This window comes from Cucurbita pepo, chromosome 19, assembly GCF_057944985.1.
Source record: "Cucurbita pepo subsp. pepo isolate OVF chromosome 19, ASM5794498v1, whole genome shotgun sequence".
In the NCBI taxonomy this organism is placed as follows: Eukaryota; Viridiplantae; Streptophyta; class Magnoliopsida; order Cucurbitales; family Cucurbitaceae; genus Cucurbita; species Cucurbita pepo.
In genome coordinates, this window is record NC_141816.1 from 580,824 (window position 1) to 605,862 (window position 25,039).

The 25,039-nt window shown below is 35.8% G+C and overlaps 3 protein-coding genes across 9 annotated transcripts; 2 read left to right on the forward strand and 1 right to left on the reverse strand.

Annotated features, from left to right (window-relative positions):
* Positions 1-418: 418 nt before the first annotated feature.
* On the forward strand, positions 419-3,781 carry LOC111781969 (threonine-tRNA ligase 2). The gene is made up of 4 exons (XM_023662718.2): positions 419-575; positions 3,136-3,178; positions 3,358-3,449; positions 3,541-3,781. The coding sequence occupies exons 1-4, from the start codon at positions 495-497 to the stop codon at positions 3,619-3,621; spliced, it is 297 nt and encodes a 98-aa protein (XP_023518486.2). The 5' UTR covers positions 419-494; the 3' UTR covers positions 3,622-3,781.
* A 917-nt stretch (positions 3,782-4,698) lies between these two features.
* Positions 4,699-10,422, reverse strand: LOC111781968 (uncharacterized). 7 transcript variants are annotated; one of them, XM_087120310.1, is made up of 9 exons: positions 10,198-10,422; positions 8,662-8,748; positions 8,499-8,556; positions 8,329-8,412; positions 7,860-8,194; positions 6,507-6,713; positions 6,142-6,324; positions 5,066-6,043; positions 4,699-4,961 (listed from the first exon to the last, which is right to left on the reverse strand). In XM_087120310.1, exons 2-8 carry the CDS (start codon positions 8,662-8,664, stop codon positions 5,075-5,077), a joined length of 1,839 nt encoding a protein of 612 aa, XP_086976436.1. In that variant the 5' UTR covers positions 8,665-8,748; positions 10,198-10,422; the 3' UTR covers positions 4,699-4,961; positions 5,066-5,074. The 7 variants fall into 7 exon arrangements, with proteins under 7 accessions (XP_086976436.1, XP_086976438.1, XP_086976437.1 ...); XM_087120312.1 differs by having other exon boundaries at positions 4,699-6,043; positions 6,507-6,707; XM_087120311.1 differs by having other exon boundaries at positions 4,699-6,040.
* A 12,046-nt stretch (positions 10,423-22,468) lies between these two features.
* Positions 22,469-24,839, forward strand: LOC111781590 (zeatin O-xylosyltransferase). The gene is made up of 2 exons (XM_023662275.2): positions 22,469-23,306; positions 24,084-24,839. Exons 1-2 carry the CDS (start codon positions 22,491-22,493, stop codon positions 24,726-24,728), a joined length of 1,461 nt encoding a protein of 486 aa, XP_023518043.2. The 5' UTR covers positions 22,469-22,490; the 3' UTR covers positions 24,729-24,839.
* Positions 24,840-25,039: the final 200 nt, after the last annotated feature.

Sequence of the window (25,039 nt, forward strand, 5' to 3'; positions counted from 1 at the left end):
TATTAAGTCATTTTGCACAGTTGACCGTTTGACCGTTTAAATTCTACGTGTTAGAGATTTTCAATAATATATATTCTTAATAATTTTTAACATATAAACTAAATCAAAAACCAAATGCTAAATGTAAGGGGCGATTAAATAAAATATTATTATGATTAAATACAATTAAATATTATTCCTATCCATTTTTTTTTTCTTTTTTTAAAACATAATTAAGTATTTTCAATTCTTAAAATTTAAAATTTAAAGAAAAAACAAAAATTAACCTTTATAATTTAACATAGTACATGTTCCATGACTTCAAAAATTAAAACAAACATTTTAAAGTTTTAGGTATAATTGAAACCAAGTAGTTTAAGGGCATTTTAGTAATTTAACATTAAATTAAATTAAATTAAAAATGTATTTTTATCCCAAGAACATTTGTTTGATGAGACTCAAAGCGCTCTCATAGCATCTTTTCATTTTGAGGTTGAGTTGAAGCTTTTGCAACAATGGCGGAACCATTAAGCGGAGGGAACCACGATCTCGAGCAGACCTTGAAGCCCTTCTATCAAAGAGCCTCCGAAGCTGAGGTTTGATTGCTAAACCCTTCACTTTTCTCCCGTTTTCCCTTCTAAATCGAACGCCTTCTTAGGACGCGCTGCCTCTTATCTTTGTCGCATGGAATTTCTTTTTTGGATGAAATTGATGAGTATGTTTTAGGTGTATTTCATTGCAATTACTTTGGATTACTGTTGAAATATTTGAAATGGCTGGGAAAATGAGTGATGAAGTTTAGATTTAGTCTCCTAGGCTTTTTGGAAAGGGAGTTTAATTGAAGTTTGTGGCAATCAAAGAGGTACTCCGATTAAGGATAATTTCCAGCTCTAGGGCAGTATGGAATTAATATTGACTCTTAAGTTGTATCATACCACTCGCTGGAAGAATGCTTCGTTCTCCTCCCCAATCGATGTGGGGTCTCACAATTCACACTGCCTTCGGGGCCCAGCATCGTCGCTGGCACTCGTTTCCTTCTCCAATCGACGTGGAACCCCCCAATCCACTCCCCTTTGAGGCCCCATCGTCCGTTGTCTAGCTCTGATACCACTTGTAACGACCTAGGCTCACCGCTAGTAGATATTGTTCTTTTTTGGGCTTCCCCTCAAGGTTTTAAAACATGTTTACTAAGGAGAGATTTCCACATCCTTATAAATAATGCTTTGTTCTCATCCCCAACCGATGTGGGATCTCACAATATATATGCTTGTGTGTATAAGATTTAAGCGATTTCTAGTGTGATACGCTGAGATGTGTATAAGATAGTTCAAACGTTCATTATGGTCACAAAAGATCATATTTAGCCATATCAAAGTGTTAAGAGTACTATGATACCCAATCATCATGAGATAGCCTAGTAGTTGTTGGGTTGGAACAAGTAAAAAAAAAAGAAAGTGGACCTTGGAGAGAATTGATTCAAACCCGGTAGTAGCCCTATCCATATCTTAAGATATTGAAATCTTACAAACCTTTTAACACAAAATATTGTAGATTGTTCCATGAAATTAGTCGAGGTGTTCACAGATCTATGAGCAATATGTTTGAATAGTGCTGGCACTGGCCATTTGTGTTGTTATGATGAATGAGTGTGCTCATTAGTGTCAGTTTAGAAAATTTTGTGTGTGTTTGCTTAAGTTTTGGTTCGTCTTAGTGATCTTCTAATGAAATGAAAACCAAGATTCATTTCTTCTTTAAAATAGATTAAGGCAGCAAACGGCCGAAAACATTCCACATCAGGCACGTGGTAAGAGATAGTAAGCTTGTTGCTAGTTTGTTTTGCTGACTAATTCATATAGGGTTTTTGTGACCGTCCAAGCCCACCGTCCAAGCTCACCACTAGCCGATATTGTTCTCTTTAGGATTTTCTTTCAAGCGCTTCCTCTCAAGGTTTTAAAACGCGTCTGCTAGGGAGAGGTTTTCACACCCTTATAAGGAATGATTCGTTCCCCTCTCCAACCAATGTGGGATCTCACAATCCACCCTCCTTGGGGGGCCAGCGTTCTCGTTGGCACACTGCCCAGTGTTTGACTCTGATACCATTTATAACCGTTCTAGCTCACCACTAGCAGAAATTGTCCTCTTTAAGCTTTCCCTTCATAGGCTTCCCCTCAAGGTTTTAAAACGCGTATGCTAGGAGAGGTTTTCACACCCTCATAAGGAATGCTTCATTCCCCTCTCCAACCAATGTGGAATCTCAAAATCCACCCCCCTTGGTGGCCAGCGTTCTCGTTGGCACACCGTCCGTTATTTGACTCTGATACCATTTGTAACAGCTCAAGCCCACCACGAGTAGATATTGTCCTCTTTAGGCTTTCCCTTCAAGGTTTTAAAACGCGTATGCTAGGAAAAGGTTTCCACACCCTTATAAGGAATGCTTCGTTCCCCTCTTGAACCAACGTGGGATCTCACATTTTCCCTGTTTTTCTATGTGATCCTATTGATTGTTTTAAAATATGCAAGGGACAATATCTGCTAGCAGTAAGCTTGCGCTATTACAAATGGTATCAGAGCTAGACACCGAGCAGTGTGCCAGCGAAGACAGCCCAAAGAGGACAATATCTGTTAGCGGTGGGCTTGGGCTGTTATAAATGGTATGAGAGCCAGACACGGGCAGTGTGTCAACGAGGACACTGGGCTTCAGGAGTGGATTGTGAGATCCCACATCGATTGGAGAGAGAAACGAGTGCCAGCAAGGACGTTGGACCCCGAAGGGGGTGGATTGTGAGATCCCACGTCGATTGGAGAGGGGAACAAGTGTCAGCGAGGATGTTGGGCTCGGAAGGGGGGTGGATTGTAAGATCTCACATTAGTTGGAGAAGAGAACGAAACATTCTTTATAAGGGTGTGGAAACCTCTCCCTACCAGACGCGTTTTAAAAACCGTGAGGCTGACGGCGATATGTAACGAGCCAAAGCGGACAATATCTGCTAGCGGTGGGTTTGACTGTTACGCTACTTCTCTAACTAGTTGCTAATATACCCTTAATACTCTTATTGCATTCCTATCAAGTTTTATAGATTTTTTCTTAAAGTTTAGTTGATTTTGGTTTACCGTTATTATGTATTCGTACTTACGACAATGCGTTTTTATTTTAAGGATCGTTTGTCGAGACTAGAAGCTGCGCTTTTGAGTAAGAAAGGTACGACTCATGGCTGTTTCCCTTTTAGAGAAACCATACTTTCATAGAGTAAATGAAAGAATTCAGTGATGGGTAATTTCTATTTTATTCAAATCACACCAAATCACCAATGGCACAAACATGTATGAACGTCGATTTCAAATCATGTGTTTCTGATTATCAACAACTCGTCCATCTAGATGCCCACGATGAGGAACATCTTAAAACGATAAGCGAACTCCAGTCGAAGCTAGACAGCGCAAATGAAGCGCTAATCGCAGAACAGAAAAAGGCAAGTAGTTTTTGTTTGTTGTTTGTCCATGGTTAGATGAAGAGGTCAAAAAAGAGAAAAATGGACGTTCTTATTTGGGATTATTTTGCAGGCTGAGATGGTTGCTGCAGAAAACGCAAAGCTCCAGTATCGCATACTCCATCTTGTGAGGGCAGCAAGGGGAACACATTAAAAAGTTGGAGCAAAAATTCATCGACTTTTTTTCTAATTTCCCTTACAATTTAGAACTTCTGGAAGGCCATTGTTGAGATAGATAGTTCAAGAATTTGAATGAAATTTTTTAGACCACAAATTGAGAGATGAAATTAGGGGAAGCCTCTGGTTTGATCTTTTTTTTTTCTCTTTCTATTTATTAGAGATTATGTTTTTCATTCTTATAAGTTTAATTTTAAACTTTCAAATTCGCTAAATAGTGTGACTACTAAAGATTGAACCAATCGATCTTCCTCGCCTCTAAACCATGCAGATGATCTTTGAAGCATATCGAAGCGAGTCTTATACCTCTCTTTGCTGATAATCACGAGCACTTTGTTCTTCTGCGCAACGATCCCATCAAGTAACCACTCTTGCAAATACCTCACAACACCTCTCTCTCAAATACCCCATGACCCCAAGTTGGTTTTTCTTCCGTTTTAGCTCGATTCAGATATGTTCTCTACAGTTTCGAGATGGTTCATGGTTTGTTTGAGGCTTTCTAAGATTGATAGTCATGTACAAATAAGTGATAGATGATATGGATGAGATTTAAAATGTCAAAAAATCTGTAGAAAAACAGTTTCGAATTTTCATGCTAAAAAAAAAATAAAGCAGTAAAGACAATTTAAACAATTTAACATACAATTTAGGCCAAGGGAAAGATAAACGCCACATTGTTGACACTTGAAAAAACCAAAAAGAATATATTCGATTTAAAAGAAACGAAACCACAGAAAATTTTATGAAATACATTAATATTTTTTAAAAGAATTAAAAATTGAAACCAGAAAATAGAAAAAATTCTAAGGCTCCTCAAGATCCAAAATCTAATAACAATAATAAAGTTTAAATCTCATTTTAATCTATAAAACTTGCGAGAAATTACTTCTATTTTGGTCTATAAATCCAAAACAACGTTAATAATAATAAAATTAAAAAAAAAACTACAACCAATTTAACACCCAACAAACAAAGTGGAATTTAATACAAAACAACCCTAACTTAAGCATAATTCAACTGATTACGACATATATCTTCAAACAAGAGGTTAAGAAAAAAAGAAAAAAGCTTCTTTGGAACTCCATGCAGTTCGACTTACTCAAATCCACAAAAGTTGAAGGGTTACTGTACATAAATATGGCAGCAGACACCTAAAAACTACAACCAATTTACCAAAGCTGAAATTTAAAAATACCACCATAATCCAAAACATCTATACACGATATAGAAATTCCTATATGATATCCTAAATATCTCCATTTTTTAACCTACCCATTTTAGTTTGAATGCAATGTACTATCACTTCACTTTGATCCCCTGCAAAAGACCCCGTGTATTCTTTGTTTCATGATTTTTCCTAGCTAGGACAAAATATTTCCATTAAACTAAGACTGATTAAAGAGGAAAATAAATATACCAACCTTGGTAAGTCATTCCAACAGCTTTTGAACAAGCAGGTCGAGCAGCACCCTTTTGCGAAGCTTGTGATATTTGGTCAAGTTGTGTTCCTTTGCAATAATCCTCAGCTCTGCTAGACTCTTCAGTTTGAGATCTGAGGAAGGTAAAAGTGCCAAAATTTCAGCTATGCGATCATCTGTGTTGGCGGCGCATGACTTCATTTGTTTGTTTTCCCCAGTTCCGCTGTCGTCGGGTTTGATCTGATCTGAACTACAAATATCATTAACAGAAGTTACATCTATGAGCTTTTGTCCAACCAGCATTTTTGAAGTCCCTTTATTTTGGGATGAAGGACCTAAGTTTTTCTCAGTGTCAAGAGCGCAGTCCTGCTTTTCAACCCTGAGCTGACAAGGTTCAAGAGGCAGATCTAAGCAGGCATTGTCTCCAACTGCTCCTGGCTTTCGATGCTTTTTTGCTTTAGAAATCGGAGTATGTGATTTGCTCCGCCCCTTTTCGGTAAATTCTTTAGGCTTGTGATCCATATTCGAATATGACTTCTCATGACAAACATTCTCAACATTTTGATAATCGTCTAGCAAGAACTTGTCTGTCTCCTTGGTCTGGGTTCTGAGCAAACCGTTTCCCTGCTGATTTTGCAGTTTTGAAAGCAACATTGTAGGAAGATTCGATGAGTCAAATGTACCCGTTTTTTTAGTATCCAAAAAGCGTAGATCGCAATCCACCTTTTCTTTCGTGTTTGAAGATGAACATGAAGGGGCACTTCCATTGGATTCAGGGAGAATTGACCCCCCGTCACTCTTGTTCTTCTTCTTTCTTAACAAAAAGTCAATTAGCTTGTCCTCTGTATTGCAGTTTCCACTCTTTGGGTATGATGCTGGAGAACTTGAAATGGTATCAAACGACCTTTTGTTTCCACTGAACCCATCTGATTGTCTTGGGACATCTGGATTGGTATTGTCAAGAACAGATTTTCCATGCTGCTGTATGAAAGAAAGTTAATGTTACAAAGTAACTGAAGTATAACCAAGGTTTCAATTCAGACTAGTTATTTAACTGAAAGAAAGCCAAGATTTCAAACCTTTCGTGCATTCAGAAGGCGGCATTCACCACCAACATTCAAAGCTGACTTCAATTTTCTGCTCTTGCACGAGTTATTTATACGGAGTTCCTCCGCTTCCTCAATTTTTACTTTTGAAACAGACTTCAGATTTTCTTCGGTCACAAGCACATTTGAGGAAACTCCTTCAACGGAAATTTCAGCCTGCAAGAAAAATATAAAATGTGAGCATCATAACATAGAGAGATTCTTCGAATATGAGGTAGACTATCAATGTGTGTTAGCTATCATACTAATGCTTCAGCTCGCTTCGATCCAACTCCATCATTATGACTCTACTAGACACACCAAGACACTAACTGCAACTAAAGCAAAGAAGGCAATACCTTAATTTCTTTCTTGCAAATACTATCATTTTCCTGGTGCTTTTGGACCGAACCATTGGGTGTTGAATACACTGCCGGGAAAATACTCTTGACTTCCATTTCTTCACTTTTGACTTTTATGCCACAAATGCTCGAGGTTTCACAGAATGGACCAACTAACTGCATTGAAGTCTCAGTACCTTGGCTGCTCACAGTTGCATGCTGATCCTTATTTTACATAAAGTACATATATTTTAAAGGGAAAAAAAAAAAAAAAAAAAGGAAGGAAAAAAACTCAATTCAGATGACAGTGATTAACAGCCAATCAATAAACTAGTTACTAATTTTACCCTAAGGCTTTTTAACCAGGTTGCCGACCATATTCAAGGAACAACTTCTTCCAACTAAGCAAAATAAAAGTACTTTTACTTTTAGTTTGGTTTACCTTACTAGAGTAAAGCATCTAGCTACGTTCATAAATGATTAGAATGATAAATTATGAATGTACTACATTGTCTAAAAAGAAACATAATTTAAGAGTTTGAAATGTAGAACTGTCTAGATATAACAATACAGTGTGCACAATGCAGTTGTTGACTAGATTACTCAGTATTGATGTTGGACAAGGGAATGCCAAACAAAATGAACTCTATCAAAACGGTTTTTTCCTCTTTTTTTTTTTTTTTTTTTTTTTTTCTCCTTTCCCTTCTTTTTGAGTAAAAAAGCAAAACTGTACAGAAACTATTTAATTCTTCCAAACTCTATGCAAGAGAATCTATTGAGCTTTAAGATCTAAAGAGCTAGCATCTTCGTTCATAGACATGATTAGGCATAGCTATTATCAAATTGGTCTTCTCACACTTTCTTCCTAAATCCTCTGAAATAGAATCATGATGCAGCATTTCATATCTTTATAGTCAAACCTACGAGATTGAGAAATGACGGAGCAGGATGTTCAATGAATGAACCCGAAGGGAAAAACAGCAATGACATTGCAATAGGGCACATGTATTTCCCCCAAGGACAACTATACAAAAGTTCCTTAATCCTTGGATTTCTTCTGAGGGAGAAAGTTGCCTAGGATAATGAAATATATGTCTAAACAGTAACAGTTAAGGTTCTCCACTAGAAGTCAATAAAATGAGCCCCCCAACCGTTAAGAATACTAAGAACTAACGAAAAAAATGGGAAAAAAAAAGCAAAAAAAAAAAACTATCTTGCAAGAATCTCTACATGCAGTAACCTATCGGATCATTGACAATTAAAAGTGGAATCATGTGTATATGTTTTATGCTTTCATGAAGTTTTCTGTAGTCTTCTTTCTCATGCTTCTTGAACAATGACTTTTTAGATCTCAGAGGGTACAGAGAAAACCTGCCCATCATCTTGTTCACGACCCTCTCCAAGAAAAGGCTTCAGTATCTCGAACAATTTCTCTGCTGGTTGTGTATGTAATGGTAACTGATCGACTGTATTAATCTTATCACTTCGTCTCCAGCTCTTTATTGAATTGTGAAGGACGTCAATTTTTTCTCTCAAAGCATTACAGCATGCTTCAAATTGGTTTCTACTTTCCGTCCATGCGAGACCACATTGAAGCAAAACTAGATCTTCTTCAAGATCATCGATTTCAGAAGCTGCCTTCCGTATCAAAATCTTTAGTACTTGAACGCAATACTTCTCATTCATAGCATTTTCTTCTATAACATCTATGACCATAAAATTATAACAAAAATAAGAACCCCAAATGTTGAAGTGAAACAAAGAGAAAAATATGGCCCAGAATAACTGCATGCAGATACTTTTTTAAAAATAATAATAATAAATCAATTAATCAAGTTACCTCTCCCATAACCGAAGTAAAAGTCAGCCTGCCATCCAGATTCCACACTGTAACTGCTTTCACCAGCATCGGAATAGGAGAAACCTGGAACAATTCTTTACGATCAAATTAACTTGAAACTTGTTTATTCAGATAAATAGAAGAAAGAGACGAGTAAAGATCAGTAGAACCTTGATCATACGGCCAATCCCACAGATCCCCGTCCATGAAAGTCTCAGAAAATTTATCCTGAAAAAACAAATGAGCATAACCATCTCAACTCATGCATGCACACGAGAGAAGAACAGCACTCCCGTGATGACAAATCATCTCAATAACCAGATAACTCGATACCATGAGCTTATTACAACTACAGTTCAGAAAAGTGGTATTCAAAATTTATCAGGAAATCTTCTTGTTTCCACTTCATTGCTTAAGAACCTGAATAAAGAATAGTACCGCACAACATTCAGTACGCAAGATCCCCAAGATAAACGTTCAGAAAGTACTGTACACTCAACTACCAACTTGAATTTAAAAACCTATAATAACTCCTTATCATTGGGTTCCCAAAAAATCTCGACTGAAAAATCTTAAGTGTTTCTTTGACAATATCTACAGAATATTCAAAGAGATTATAACTCGAACTTGCACAATTTGACGAAATCAACTGTCCTATTCCTAACAACGCATTTAAAGGGGGAAAACATAGCTAACGAGGCGCAAAACGCTAGATACAATCAATCGGCAGAAAAAACACAAAGCAGAGCAAAATTGAAAATATCATAAGGAAAACAAAAAACAACAAATCGAAGCTAGCGATATACAAAGAGCCAGACAGAAATAATAATAATTAGAGAAATTCTCAAAACGATAAGTTCGAGAGAGTAAGAAGCAATACGAAAAGAAAATAAAACAGTGAAAACCAACCAGCTAGAAAATTCTGAAGAACGCAAGCTTTTTCTCAGAAATGCAGTCCAAAAACTAACAACTAAAACTCAGAAAACAACTATTTCCATGAACGATAAGCAGCACAAAAAAAAGAATAAAAAACAAGTAAAGCTGGCGACAATTTACGGAGCTAGCCTAAGCCGAAGAAAATCAACCAAAAAATTCTCGAAATACGATGCTCAAGACAGTAAGAAACAGAACAAAACGAAATGACACCAGCAAGCTCGCAAATTCCGAAGAACGCAAGTGCAGTCCAAAAGTCAAGAACCAAAGCTCAGAAAACAACGATTTCCAAGAACAATAAGAAGCACCAAAAAAAAACTCAAAGCTAACAACATTTTACAAAGCCAAATAGCAAAAGAAAATGAACCAAAAAGGTTCGCGAATGCAAAGCTCAAGAGAGTAAGAAGGAATACAACCTGAAAAAAAAAAAAAAAAAAAAACAGTAGAAACTAACCAGCTCGTGAATTCCGAATGGAAACAGTCTCTCACAAATGCAGTCAGAAAGTCGACAACCGAATCTCATAACAACGATTTCCGAGAACAATAAGAAGCATAGAAAAAAGAAGAAAAAAAAACACAGCTAGCGACAATTTAAGGAGCCAAACAGCTACAGAAAATTAACCACAAAAAATTCTCGAAATGCAAAGCTCAAGAGAGTAAGAAACAATGCAAAACGAAAAGAAAACAGTAAAAACCAACCAGTTCGCAAATTCCGAAGAACACGAACTCTCTCTCATAAATGCAGTCCAAAAACTAACAACCAAAGCTCAGAAAGCAACAATATCCAAGAACAAGAGCTACACAACAAAGAAGCAGCAAAAAAAAAAATGAAACAACTACAAGAAGAAGGAAGGATCGTAAAAAAGAGGATGCTTAAAGGAAATGCAGCACATTCCGAGACGCGAAACAACAAAAAACAAGGACAGAAGACGATACCTGAGAGCGTACTGCCACGGCTACTGCAACTACAACAGAGGAGAAGAGACTGAGTGGACAATGCAAGGAGCTTATCCAGTAGAATCCACATAGAGAAAAATGAGAATGTAGAGCAGAGAGCGGTCTAGGGTTTCTGAATCTTGGAATTTGAGAGAGAAATGGAAAGAGAGAGAGAGAGAGAAGGCGCCAAGCAAATTTTTTGTCTGACAGAGAGGAAGAGGAAGCAACTGAAAGGGACGAACGGACTCTTTGGGAAATCACGTAGCGGAGGAGGTGTCCTTCAAGGGTAAAACCGTAAATTACTCTCAGGATGCTAAAGCCAAGAAGTTTTGGGCCCACTGGATCAGAAAATTCTCTGGGCCCACTGGATCAGAAAATTCTCTGGGCCCACTGTATGTATAAAGACGTAGATAATCTCCTAAAATATCTTTTAAATCATAAAAATTATATTTGATACTAATTTATAAATTATGGATTTGGTTTCTACCATGAAATTAAAATTAAATAAAAATCAATTGATTACAACAATAATAGAGTAACCCATGTCTTTTTTTGAAAAAAAAATTAATAAATTAAATAAATAATTGTCTTAAAAAAATTTAGTATTAATATAAAATTAAGGTTTTTTTTTTTTTTTTTTTTAAATTAGATTATGAAAAGCTTAGTAGACTCTGCAGTGAGTGGACCCCGCCGGTCAAAGGAGATGACAGAGAGCGCCACGTCACACTTAAGGGGACACGTGTGAGGATTTAAGAGGTAAAGAGTAGTGGACAGTGGTGTGAGAGGACTGGGGGATCTTTTTGTGTCTGACCGTGAAGGGGTAAAGTTGTAAATAGGGATTGAAAAGTGAGGGTATATTTGTAAATGGCGAAACCTTCGAACTTGTCACTTTTGGAATCTTGGGGAATCAGAGAATTATGGTACCAATAAATTCTGACATTTTTTGCTGCCGAAAAGCGACACTGACCGGACACGCCATTTTTGCATTGAACACCATGAATCATATATATATATATATATATATATATATATATATATATATATATATATATATATATATTATAATTTAATTATAATATTAATTAATTATAAAAATTTCACTTGTATTCACTAATTTAGTATACATTGACGTTGTTTTATTTATATATTTGGTGTCTGATGAGAAATATTATAAAAAATTTATATAAATAAAGTATTTTCAATCATTTTATTATAATATTTAATTTTAAATAATTAATGGTCGTCAAAATAAATTTTATTAAATAAGTAATTCATTTATTTAATAATCTTTTATAAGAAAAAGTTAAATATATAAAATAATTATTAATTGTGTAATAACAGTTGGAAGAAAGTCTCGGCTAATTTAGAGAATGATCATGTGTTTATAATCTAGAAATACTTTGTCTATTGGTATGAGGCCTTTTATGAGAGGCTCAAAGGAAAGCGAGTTTATGCTCAAAGTGGACAATATCATACCATTGTGGAGAGTCGTGTTCATCGAACATGGTATCAGAGTCTTGCCCTAAAGTTAATCATGTCAATAGAATCCTCAAATGTCGAACAAATGATTTCAAAAGAAAAAGGAGTCGAAGCTCCTCGAAGGCATAGTAAAAAATGACTAAGACTCCAAAAGAAAAGGAGTCGAGCCTCGATTAAAGGGCTCAAAAAAGATAATATTTGCTAGTGGTGGGCTTGGGTTGTTACAAATGGTATCAGACTCAAACACTGGCGCGATGTGCCAACGAAACCCCGAATGGAGGTAGACATGAGATAGTGTACTAGCAAGGATGTTGGGCCCCGAAGAGGGGTAGATTTGGAGGTTCTCATATCGATTGGAAAAGGTCAGCGAGAATGCTGGGCCCTGAAGGGGGTGAATTGTGAGATCACACGTCGGTTGGGGAGGGGAGGACTAACCATTCTTTATAATTTGGTTTTCCCAAAAAGTCTAATTCCAATGGAAATGATGTTTATTACTTATAAACTCATGATCTTTCCGTTAATTAGCTAACGTGGACCTACTCCTCCCAATAATCTTCAACATATTCTACATGAAACACCCATAACATGCTTTTGTTACTCGTGCCAACAATTTGGTAGCTCACCCACAACAGGAAGATTATGATTTTGCAACCAAGCCCAGCACACAACATGCTTAATGTCACAGTCACACTTTTTTTGGCAGCAGACTAGCGATTGTGCGACGTTTGTTCTAACTCAACGAACATGTCAGCACACAAAATTGGCATGTTATGGGCATGCGACCATGGGCAACACATCAATGACGAGCATGACCATGACACTAGGACACAAAATTCTCTTCCACTTCTAAGCCCATACATTTCGAATCCAAAATTAATTTTAAACAGACGCTCAAACCATGTGGGTCAAGTTAGTCTAAAATTTTTCGAATAACGAGCTTTTTTTTTATTACAACTATGAGACATAAATTTTGATTTAAAAAAAAAAAAAAAAAAAAAAACTAAACCAAGTCGAACCAATATTGATGGGTTAGTTCGGGTCACGCTTATTATAAGAATATATAAAATGAATAATTGAGTTAGTCTAAATTATCGTAAAACTCAAAAACACAACACGACAAATAAACATAATTTGATAGCTATATACATTGAGGCTCGTGTAAGCTGACCCCAATACAACCGATATCGTGCAAGATATTAGGGCATGAGAAAATCCCATGAGGATTTAATTCGACAAATGACAACTTGAATAATTCCAATAAAAATGGAACTTTTTTTTAATCCTATGTACATTCATAGCCACCATTTGAGGAAGCTAAATCCTATCCAACTAAAATTATTCTTTTTTATTTTATTTTTTATTTTATATTAAAGTTTGAATTATTAGATTGGGCTAAAATAAAAGTAGCTAGAAAAATGTTGATTTAAAATATATTCTTTTCACTCACTTTATGTGAATAATTATTTTATTTTTGGGATTTATTCTCTTTATTTGTCACGTTTTTAAAAATAAAAACTTTAATCTAATCAATACGTCACATTATTAAATAATTTTCTATAAAGATTTATAGATAAAATATAAAAAACAAATATAATTTAGATCTTAAAAAAAAATTGAAATGATATAAATACAAAAGTCGTATATGGTAGCTTTTCTTATTTTTTACGTCGATTTTCATCTTTTTATTATTATTATTATTATTATTATTATTATTATTATTATTATTATTATTATTATTATTATTATTATTATTGATGTTTTAATTATATGAAAGGAAAATAAATATGTATTAGAAAATTTGTTTAGTAACTTCATTAGTAAGTCGATCATTCACAGGTTGTTCGTAACTAGAGCTGTGTCAACTGTTTAATCCCTCAAGTTACTTCTTGTTTGTAATCCAACTACTTAAACCCAATCCCTCTTGGACCAATGAAAGGGTGGGGTCCCTTGTTCAAGACCGGTAGTTAGTACGTAAGAGAACAACCTCTCGCTATCCCTAAATAGGAGTGAATCCCATTTTGCACCCTATGTCCCAGCTATTCACCCAGTCTTACTCCTGAGATGGGAGGTGGTGACTCTCACCCATGCAAATCTAAGGATAATTCCGAATAAACAAGATTTCATAGTTAGCTTAGGATTAAGATCGAGTTACCTAGGTCATCGAATGAAAAAATCAGTCTCAACAGTAAACGACATTATAAAATGAGAGTGACTTTCTTCATGGTCCAATCTTATGTAATACTCATTGCATAGGATGCTCTCACTCACATGTCTTCACTTGTACAATTTAGTGATCATATTGTCCATGAAGTGGGCCGCAACCATTGTGTCCCCAACATAAGGTACTAAGCCTTATCCTTGTATTATAGATCATTTTGACTATATATTTGAACTTGATTCACTTTTATGTCTCAGCACATATAGTTGAAGTATTCATACTATAGCTAGAGTGTTCTTAGTTTATTGGATTTAGATTAATGATCGTGAAATTTACTTTATTCAATAACAATCTTTACTAATTAAACATCAATAATAACTTTATTTCAAATATAATATGTTTTTGTTTACAAACGATGAGTTTTAGGACATAAAATCCAACATATTAGAGAGAGAAACGAGTGTTAACGAGGACGTTGGGCTTTAAGAGAATGGATTGTGATATCTCATATCGGTTGGAGAGAGGATCGAAGCATTCTTTATAAGAGTGTGGAAACCTCTCAATAACATACGCGTTTTACAAATTTTGAGAAAAAACCCGAAAGAAAAAGTCAAAAGAAGACAATATCTATTAACAGATGAGTATCGGGAGAGAAGAATTGGGTGGGTTTTACATTTGGGTTTGGTATGAGAACATAATATCTGGGTCTTCAGCTTGCAGCCACAAGTGTTGGCAAAAACTGTACGGATCTTTGAAGAGACCAGGCTAGTCTCTGCGCCGCAATGGACAAAGTGTCCAAGTTCTCTTCATGTGGAGGAGATTTTGATGCTCTACTTGGATAAGAAATGAAGCATGTGATGATCAAAACACTTGAGGAAGTCTGAAAGGAATAATATATTCACAAAGGGACATTAGCCCTATCAAATATTTTGCCTACTTTGGAATACATTTAGTTAGGCCCCATTCTATGAGTGAGCTACTTCTTTCTCGATCGTTGAAGTTGAGTCGACTATAGTTCTTTGTTTTTAGAAGATGCCCATTTCCTAAGACGAATCATAACCAATGGAAAACACAAGAAGAGGACAAGAAACGTAGATAGGAGCGTACACGGGTTGGGCTAGAAAAATCTTTTAGACTAAACTGAAATCTCAAGTTAATTGAATTGGTGACCCGAACAACCTAACTGTCTATTTAAAAGTTAGAACGTATCATTAACGTCGGTTAGAAGCGTTTAATCTTTTTAAAAGTAGGGTTGTGTTGAGTTGTAACCCTATTTTCGAGCTCGATAAAAAAAAATATCAATCTTACCGTGTAATGGTCCAAGTCCACGAGATATTGTCCTCTTTGGGCTTTCCCTTTTGTGTTTCCCCTCAAGGCTTTAAAACCCATATGCTACGGAAAGGTTTCCACACCCTTCTTATAAAGGGTGCTTTGTTCTCCTCCCCAACCAACGTGAGATATCACAATCCACCTCCCTTCAGGGTCCAGCGATCTCGCTAGCACTCATTCCTCTCTCCAATCGATGTGGGACCCACCAAATTCACCCCCTTTGGGGTCCAGCGTCCTTACTGGCACACTGCCTTATGTCTACCCTCTTCGGGGAATAGCCTCCTTGCTGGAACATCGTCGTATTTGGCTCTGATACCATTTGTAACAGCCCAAATCCCAAATATTGTCCTTTTTGGGCTTTTCCTCAGGGCTTTAAAACGCATATGCTAATGAAAAGTTTCCACACCTTATAAAGGGTGTTTCGTTCTCCTCTACAACCAATATGGAATATCACAAACCCAACTCTTACAATTCAGAATAATGGAAGGGTAGGGCTGCCGACTGATAAGCACATGGAAATAGATAAAGAGCCGAAATGAATGATATCAATCACTTTCAACCTATCTTTGTTGTGTTGTCTTTTATGAACAGAGAATAATTGAAGCAAAGTTGAGTGTATTTTCATTTCCATTTCGGCTGCATTGATGATATTCCTTTTTAGAACATTTTTTTTTTTTAATTCCATCATTTATGGATGTCTTATTCTTGCAAAGACCATCCTAAATTCATCGAATTATCACACTGTATCACAAGTTTTAATTTTCAATTTAATCAACCATCCCTATCAAAAAAGGTTAAATTGAAAAAAATTCTTCCGAAAGGACCTTTTTACATCAAACGATCTACTATCATTCGAACTCGAACTGTTGTGTAACTTTCACTATCTCTATTCCAACACGAATCAATGTCATGATGCGACCGAGGATGGTGCATCATCTAACGCACCACAAGATAAAAGCAACCAGTAGACAAGAGTGTCATGATAGGCTTGTTGAAGAACTAAGTAGGGTCCTGAGCCTTAACCTCGAAAGTTAGGGTTTCGAAGGGAATTGGGACATGTGGTTCTGGAGTCAAGTTCGTTCATATGAAATATGAAAGCTCGCCAAATTTGGTGTCAATCGGACAATGGACGAACGCTCCACGACACCGTATATTCATTTGCCAAAATCATGTCTAAACCCGCTAGTTTGAAAATACCTCAAAATGTATCTTAGGGGGAGGCATGTCGTCAACTCTCCACCACCCCTAAGCCTTGTGGTCTAAGCGAGCTATCCTGTGGCACATGCATGTGTTATAATGAAGGCAAGCGTTAAAGGAATATACCGATGACCATAGCTCCAAATCTTTCCCCACTTAACGAGCCCATGCCAAAAACTATATAGGTATAATTTTCAACGCTCATTGTTTGGATTCTAAGTCTTAGCTGGCGATTCGAGTTGTTTTTCTTTCTATAATGAAGAATATCTTTTTCTCGGAAGCAGAAAATACCTCAAGTACACAAACTCTTTATTCTTCAAATTTTTTACTAAATAACCCGAGGAATCGAATAAATGAATAAATTTTTACTTCAGAATAAAATCTTATTGGAACAGTGCATATCCAATTCATCCTTTCATAATCATATCATGCGTCGAATGAAATTACGTTATTAAATTAAGACAAAATTAACCCTAGAATACTAAAAGGAATAAAGAAAGGAAGATAATGAATATTGTTTGAATTAAATAATTAAATTGTTTGAACTAAAAAATCACAAAGGTTCTTATTCTCATCCTCACATTGTTTGAGCTAAAAAAAAATTAGCCATAAAAAATTATAATATTCTTTAAAAATAATTACATTTTTTATAAATACAAAATTAGAGATTCCATTTTACCCGCTCCGAATGGGGATGAGATTCTCCGTCTAGACATAGAATGGGGGAGAGCCAATAAATAAATTGGGTTAAGGACGAGATTATATTTCCCGTCCTCGCCCATTTCTTGTCTCGTCCCGTCTACGCTCAACTTAATATTAAGAACGAACGTATAATATCTTAGCTGGTTGATGGGTATTGGGTCGACCTAATTTAATCGTTATTATTGTTATATTGTTTTAATTTCCATATCCAAATATAAGTTGAATGAAAAATTTCCTAAAATGAATCATAAAAAAGACAAGAACAGAAAGAGGACAAAAAAGAACCTAAAAACACAAGGGATTGTTCTGTTTTGTTTTGGAAGCTTAGGCTGCCGACTAAGAAATGGACACACAAAGTAGCCGAAATTAATTAAATCAATCCCATCACTCTCAACCTTTATCCATTATGTTCTGTTTTGTCGACCCTTAAAAATTGAACCAATTTAGTTGTCTTCCATTGCCGCCGAATTCATATATTCCCTATTTTCTTTTCTTTTGTATTTTAATACATTTATTTAAGAATTTTAAAAGTTAATTATCTGCATCGCTGGTAGATATTGTCCGAGGTTGATTGTGAGATCCCTCATTAGTTGGAGAAAAGCACGAAACGTTCCTTACAAGAGTGTGGAAACCTCTCCTTAACATACGCGTTATGAAATCGTGAGGCTAACAGCGATATGTAATGGGTCAAAGTAGACAGTATCTATTAGCAGTGAACTTAAATTGTTCCATAAAAACTTAATTAGAACTACGGGTGTTTTTCTTCAATTGATTTATTTTGATGGAATATCATAAAAATAGTTTAAAAAGTTATTAGATTATCTATAGCTATGATTAAACTTTAGACGACCTACCTAATGTAGCTGAGGTCGACCAGAACTTATTGGTTGAGAAACGATACAAATTTGAAAGTGACTCCAACTTTACGAAACAAGACAAGAATGTCAAATCCTTAATCACCATTAGGAAGAACTTGTACGTGATCACGCCGAAGAAAAAGCTCGAATCAAAGAAGACTTGGACAATTCATACACTAATTGTCATGAATCAAAAGAAAAAAAAAATCTAATTCTACGTGGTAATAAATGAAAAAATATCGCAAATAAGTCATTGTAATTGTATAGGTAGACGACGAGGTCCCTAATCCTCAATAGAAAGGTTGAGGTCGACTCGAACCGAGCTGAAGTCAACCTTGGTATTTTCTTTGAAGAATGAGGGAAAAAAAAAAAAAAAAAAAAAACAGGTAATATTGTGACGTTATATGTAACAGCTCAAGCCTACCATTAGTAGATATTGTCTGTTTTCATTTGTTACGTATCGTCGTCAGTCTCATGATTTTAAAGCATGTCTACGAAGAAGAGGTTTTCACACCCTTATATGGTATGCTTTGTTTCCCTCTCCAACAAATGTGGATTCTCATAATATTTGCTAGCAATGGACTTGAGCTGTTACATTATAACGCAGTGTCTCGATGCTACGGGTGGAACCCTTTTAGCACCCATGTTTTGTGGGTTCGACTTGTGTCAATGAAGTTCATATGATCTCGACGCTAAAAGTTGGCATCGAGACAATTGTTGCATCAATGGTGTGGCTTGAATGCATCATATTGAATATTGAAATATTATTATTATACATAAAAAGATGTATCAAGATAAGAACGACATATTTAATTTAAATTCTTTAATGATATCTTTATTTAAAGGCATAATCCTACAACAACAACAACAAAAAAGATTCCTATCGGGGTCTGTAACACCTCATGATCAAAATTATCTGATGACCCGACATTCTCCTACATGCAAAGGAAAATACAAAAAAGAATCTTCTTGTCTTGGCGTGTAATGCTCTATGCTCAAGTTACTTGATGGCTTCGACATTCTCTTGCATCTCTTGCAACGTGGTCATGTTACCTACTTCCTACTTTGTAAGAGTGAAAACTATTCCCACAGACCAACACAAGTCTTTTCAAGATTCCTAGAAGGTACAAAATTGCTCTATGTAAGGCACGTTTAACTATGGAGTTTCTATGATTGAGCCACTGAGAAGGAAGGTTCACTTTATTCATATAGATAGTAACCTCTCATTCGGATGTGGTATCGGTTCATCTATTTATCCTTCTTTTATTTGAGTGCCACTTGGCCCGTGAACATCTCTAAATGTTATAAACAATATCAAATTATATCTATGGATGGGTTGGGAAAGTTTTGATTCACGAGCATTAACGTGCATAAGCAATTGTAATGTCAATTACTTTTCCCAATTTTTGATATCTAAAATGGAGAGAGAACTTGCAATAATTGAATAAAAATGAGACGAAAAAACCCAACTTTTTGTTCTTTCTTGATTTTGATTTTGTGTCTTTTGTTTTTGAGTAAACAAGATAGCCATCCATGGATCAACATGACCAAATTGTCCTTCTACTAAATTTAAAAACTCGAGCGTGACTCCTCACCGAACATGGCCAAATGTAAAAGCTGTCTAATATGAACTGTCTCATGGCCTTCACAACAAAACCCGTCAATTGTATGGGATTTCTTTGCCTTTATCTGAAAGAAAAAATTTGGAAAAGGTTGAGTATTTAAAATACGTCGTAAGTAATTTCATTGTTGGAGTCGAGAAATACAAATACATGCAACTTGTCGTTGACTATCATGATTGGAAGAACCTAAAACGTGAATACTCTTGGACCTCATATTCTTTCGGTGCAAAATTGGATGTGCATTGACTTCATATATGTGGCTCATGTACATGCCAATAGATCCACTAGGTGAGTAACGTAATTGTATGCATACGCATAATGCATGACAACTGGTATCAGAGTCATGCTCTTAACTTAGTCATGTCAATAGAATCCTCAAATGTCGAACAAAGAAGTTGTGAACCTCAAAGGTAGCCTAAAGTAACTCAAGTGTGGAACAAATGATGTACTTTGTTCGAGGACTCCAGAGAAGAAGTTGAGCCTCGATTAAGGGAAAGTTGTTCGAGATCTTCACCATAGGCCTCAGGGGAGGCTCTATAATGTACTTTCTTCGTTCTTTGTATTATCTCTTGTTGTATATAACTGAAGTCATCAATAAAACATTTACTCAATATTCCTCATTGAATTTTCTCTCTCCTGATCTTTGTGTTCATCTTGATCGAGTGTGTGCGTTGCTGTGCGATCCTAACACGGAAAAGTAATCATAAAATGAACACACACTATGCATGACATCCTAGTAAGAGAAATCAATGGTTTAATGATATGGTGCAACATAACGTGTACTAATACATAATCATAACTTTGACTCACACGACTTGCATATATATCATCTATCAAGATCGAGTTATGTTGAACTGAAGCCTTTACGCATAACAAACCATTGCACCAAACCCTAAACACTAAACTTAAGCATTGCATCAAGCCAAAACCTTACGGCTTACACCGAACTGAATCCTTGCCGTGAACGAAAATATTGCACCCAACTAAAGTATTGCACCAAGCAAAAGGGTTGCATTGAACTGGAACTTTTCACTGAATTGAAGCGTTAATTTAAACTAAAGTGTTACATCGACCTAAAGCCTAGTACAAAACAGAGGCAAACCAATACAGGAAAACAACTACTTTCACACTTTTTTCAATCGTTACAATTATTACAAAATAGACACTTTGAGTAAATTTTCTAACAATCAGGGTACCCTCATAATCTTGTCTCGTGCACATCTAATGCAACCTCAATAATAATAAAGTTTTCTTGCTAATCACGAAGAACGTTAAGTTCACTATAGTTCGTCGTCACTAGAGACATCAGATCAATGAATCAACTAAAAATGTACGGTAGATGAAGACAAAGAATGCATAAACTAAGACATAACTCATTGAAAAGGCCAAAAATCACATGATAGATGAAGACAATAAATTTTTCCACATCAACCAAGGTGGAGGCCATTTAAATTTGTGCCCCAACGGTCGTATGTGCATTAATTAATTAATTAATTAATTAATTTAACAAAATAACCTTTTACGTTAATTAATGCTAATCCTAATAATATATTTCACTATCAATCAGAACTTGCATATAAAATAGTTGTATTTTTATTTAATTTCATAATAATTTTTTTATTATTTATTTTTCAACTACTCTTACAAATAATTTTTTATTATTTAAAAATAAATAAAAATTTCAATAAATAACGTCAGTCAACCCCACCAAAAAAATTTATAATTCGGTTGGATTGGGTTGGGTTCATTATTTAATAAAGATTTTCGAATGGGTTTATCTAAAAAAGTCTCAACCCGACACAAACTAACCCACGAACACTCCCAAAAGTGTTCACAAGAAAATTACTATAGTCTAGATATGGTAATAGTTATTGTTAGGAACGCGAATCTCATATCTGTACGATGATATAATTGTGTACTTATCTTTTATTTATATATTTATGATCTTCTTCCTTTTCTAAACTCATTAATTTTCTTTTTTATTTTGAAAATGGTTTAAAATTTAATGTACACATGAAATCAGCGGTACCACGTTTTAAAAAATATTCACAAACTTTTCAAAGTAGCATTAATACCTTAAACTTTATAAAAGGTTGTTTTCGTTAATATGTGGATAGAAATCGTTCGTCTACATACCTTATGTCACCTCTCGTTTTTATTTTCTCTCCTCTACTTTAACCTACGACTTAATAACGGTTCATTTCTCTTTTTTTTTTTTCTTACTTTTTGAATATTTCTTTTATTCCCTGTTTTTATTCCATTTTTTTTTTCTCTATTCTTAAATATTAAATCATTAAATAAAAATAAGGAACATTTATGAACATTCCCAACACAAATAATTCGAAACAAATGTGGTTATTTGGGTGTTATGTTTATGCTTAGAAATATTTATAAATAAAATATTTTGTTTTTATTCATATATTAACAATATGAATTTTTAATTTTTTAAAAAATCTTAGGATATTAACGTTATTTTTGAAAGTTTTATGGGTAAGTAATATTAACTGTCCTATCAATATACAGACGATAAAAGTATCCTTTTAACTTTTAAAAAATACTTAAGGGTATTTTTGAAGTTTTTTTTTAAAGTTCGAGAATATTTTTGAAACTTTTTAAAATTTATGGGTATTTTTATTAATTTTATAAAAGGAAAAATTATTCCATATAAAAATGCTTCTAAATTTAAAAAGAAATTATTTCAACATTTATGTGAAATTTAAATTATATTCTTTATAAAAAAAATATATATAATAGATACACACATGGATAAGATCCACAGATTTATTAAATATAATAAAAACAAATTATTTAATATATGTAAGAAAAATTGATGTGGGGGCAAAAAGGTAATTTCACAAATTTGCCCTCCTTATAAATAAGTGTTGAAACAGAGCAATTTCATTGCGAACGTGTGATTTGGCCTTTTTTTTTTTTTTTTTTTTCTTTGCAATGAGCATTCAACGCAATGTGATCTCCGGCACCGCCGCCAAAAATTCTGACCAGCTTCCGGTGGTCGTGGTCATGGTTCCGCTAGCGGCGCATGGCCATCTGAACCAACTCCTCCACCTCTCCCACCTCCTCTCCGCCTTCAACATCCCCGTCCACTTCGTAGGCACCGCCACCCACAATCGCCAAGCCAAGCTCCGCCGCACCCACACCACTACCGACGGCGGCAAGATCCAATTCCACGACTTTGACATACCCAGATTCCAATCTCCTCCACCGGACCCCACCACCGCCCAGAAATTTCCCACCCACCTCATCCCCTCCATCACCGCAGCGGCAATCCACCTCCACCGCCCTCTCGCCACCTTCCTCCGCTCCCTCTCCACTAAAGCAAAACGACTTGTCGTCATCCACGACTCGCTAATGTCGTCCGCCGTTGAAGGTGTCGACACCATCCCGAATTCTGAATCCTACAGCTTCCATAGCATTTCAGCCTTCGCCGTCGCACTCCACATCTTGGAGCGTAAACGAGCGGCTGCCGGCGGCAACAATGGTAAACGTAAAACGACGACGTTGTATGAAGATTATTTTCCGAAGGAATTGAATGTGCCGCCGTTGGAAGAGTGTTTTCCGGCAGAGTTTTTGGAGTTCATCGGAGCACAGTTCCGCCGGATGCCGGAAAACGGCGCCGGAAAAATTTATAACGCTTGTAGGGTAATTGAAGGCCAATTTTTAGAAGTGATTCAAAGGGTTGAACATCACCTTCATCATTGGGCTCTGGGTCCTTTCAATCCTGTCAAAATCTCCCCACCCTTCAAGGTATGTTTTTTTTTTTTTTTTTTTTTTTTTTTTTTGTCGTGTCTCGTCCCAAAATGGGTATAATTCACTCGTAATCATACCTATTCATGGCACATAACCGGTGAAATTCGGGTCTTATAAGGATCTATCTTGAACGAAGTGAAAAAATTTCACTTGTCGGGATGGGGACGGAGATTCAATCTCGAACCCTGTCCCCATCCCCTACTTTTCATGGTTATTGATTGATTTATTTATTATTAGTATTATAGTAAATACTTTTTATTATGGTTGAGAATAAATTTAAAAATAAAAATAAATAAAAACAAAAAAGGATAAACTTTTTTTTAAGTAAGAATCTGATCCCATGATTTTACGTAGAGATTCTTAATACGATGCCTATGAAAATCAATGAAAACTTCGGTAGAGATAAGAATGGAAATAAGTAGTAGAGACTGACCCGTCCACTAAATATTACATGATCTTTAAAAAAAAATTGACAATATTTTTAAATAAGTTTCTACGTTAATTAATACATTTTTTTTAAAATAAGTTGAAAAAATAATATTATAAAAATTATAAGTAAATATAATAATAAATGTTTAATTGTTAATTGCTATTGTTTTTTTTTTTCTTTTGAAAAATAAAAAATAAAATAAAATTTTATCAACGTAATTAGTTAAAGATTGAAATAATTAAACAATAGAACATTTTTGAAGAAAAATAATAATTATTTATTTTTTTGAAATAGATTTTGTTTACTAAAGGATTTTGTGTTGACTATTTGAAAATGGGGAAAAGTCAACGTGCAGCTGCATAGCATGGTTAGATCAACAAGCGCCTCGATCAGTGATGTACGTCTCGTTTGGAACGACCACAGCCATGGCGGACCAACAAATCAAAGAAATAGCTAATGGGTTAGCCAGAAGCCACCAAAGGTTCATCTGGGTCCTCCGGGATGCCGACAAAGCTGACATCTTTGACGGCGCCAACGTTCGAAAGTCCGACCTCCCGGAAGGCTACAAAGACCTTATCGGCGATAGAGGGTTGGTGGTAAGAGAGTGGGCGCCGCAGCTTGAGATTCTGAGCCACCGAGCCACTGGTGGGTTCATGACGCACTGCGGTTGGAATTCATGCATGGAGAGCTTAACCATGGGGGTGCCGGTGGCTGCATGGCCTATGCACTCTGACCAGCCGAGGAACACGGTGCTTATGACGGCGGTGCTGCAGGTCGGGGTGGTGGTGAAAGAGTGGGGGAGGAAGCGAGAGGAGGTGGTGGCGGCAGCGACGGTGGAAGCGGCGGTGAGGAGATTGATGGTATCGGAGGAAGGGATGGTGATGAGGAGGAAGGCAGAATGGCTTGGGGAAGCTGTGCGGCGGTCGGTGGAAGACGGCGGTGATTCTCGTCGGGAGTTGGAGGCTTTTGTTGCTCATATTACGAGGTAGATTCAATTCAAAAACGAGAAATTAGTGAGAGAAGTTTGTGTTTGTATGTAATTGTTTATAATTGTTACACGATTATGAAATATGAAAGAGTTCTATATTAAATTTGAGTAAGTCTTTTGTAAGTTAACCGAAAAATGGTTATCGATTCAAGAACGAAAGGAAAAAAAAAAACGAGAGAGAAAGAGGAGGGTGTGGAACATCCGATCTAGCCATTTGGAGGCTTTATTCACTACTAATTTGATTGAATGAATTGCTTGAAGTATGAACGGCACGTGCCTTGTACCCTTGCACATGTCGTACCTTGTGACTGT

Coding starts and splice junctions, on each gene's coding strand:
- LOC111781969 (XM_023662718.2), top strand. CDS start 495: ATGGCGGAACCATTAAGCGGAGGGAACCACGATCTCGAGCAGACCTTG. Junction 576..3,135: donor AAAGAGCCTCCGAAGCTGAG/GTTTGATTGCTA, acceptor TTTTATTTTAAG/GATCGTTTGTCGAGACTAGA. Junction 3,179..3,357: donor TGCGCTTTTGAGTAAGAAAG/GTACGACTCATG, acceptor TCGTCCATCTAG/ATGCCCACGATGAGGAACAT.
- LOC111781968 (XM_087120310.1), bottom strand. Junction 6,325..6,506: donor TTTGCAAGAAAGAAATTAAG/GTATTGCCTTCT, acceptor TTTTTCTTGCAG/GCTGAAATTTCCGTTGAAGG. Junction 6,044..6,141: donor GCCTTCTGAATGCACGAAAG/GTTTGAAATCTT, acceptor TCTTTCATACAG/CAGCATGGAAAATCTGTTCT.
- LOC111781590 (XM_023662275.2), top strand. CDS start 22,491: ATGAGCATTCAACGCAATGTGATCTCCGGCACCGCCGCCAAAAATTCT. Junction 23,307..24,083: donor AAATCTCCCCACCCTTCAAG/GTATGTTTTTTT, acceptor AATGGGGAAAAG/TCAACGTGCAGCTGCATAGC.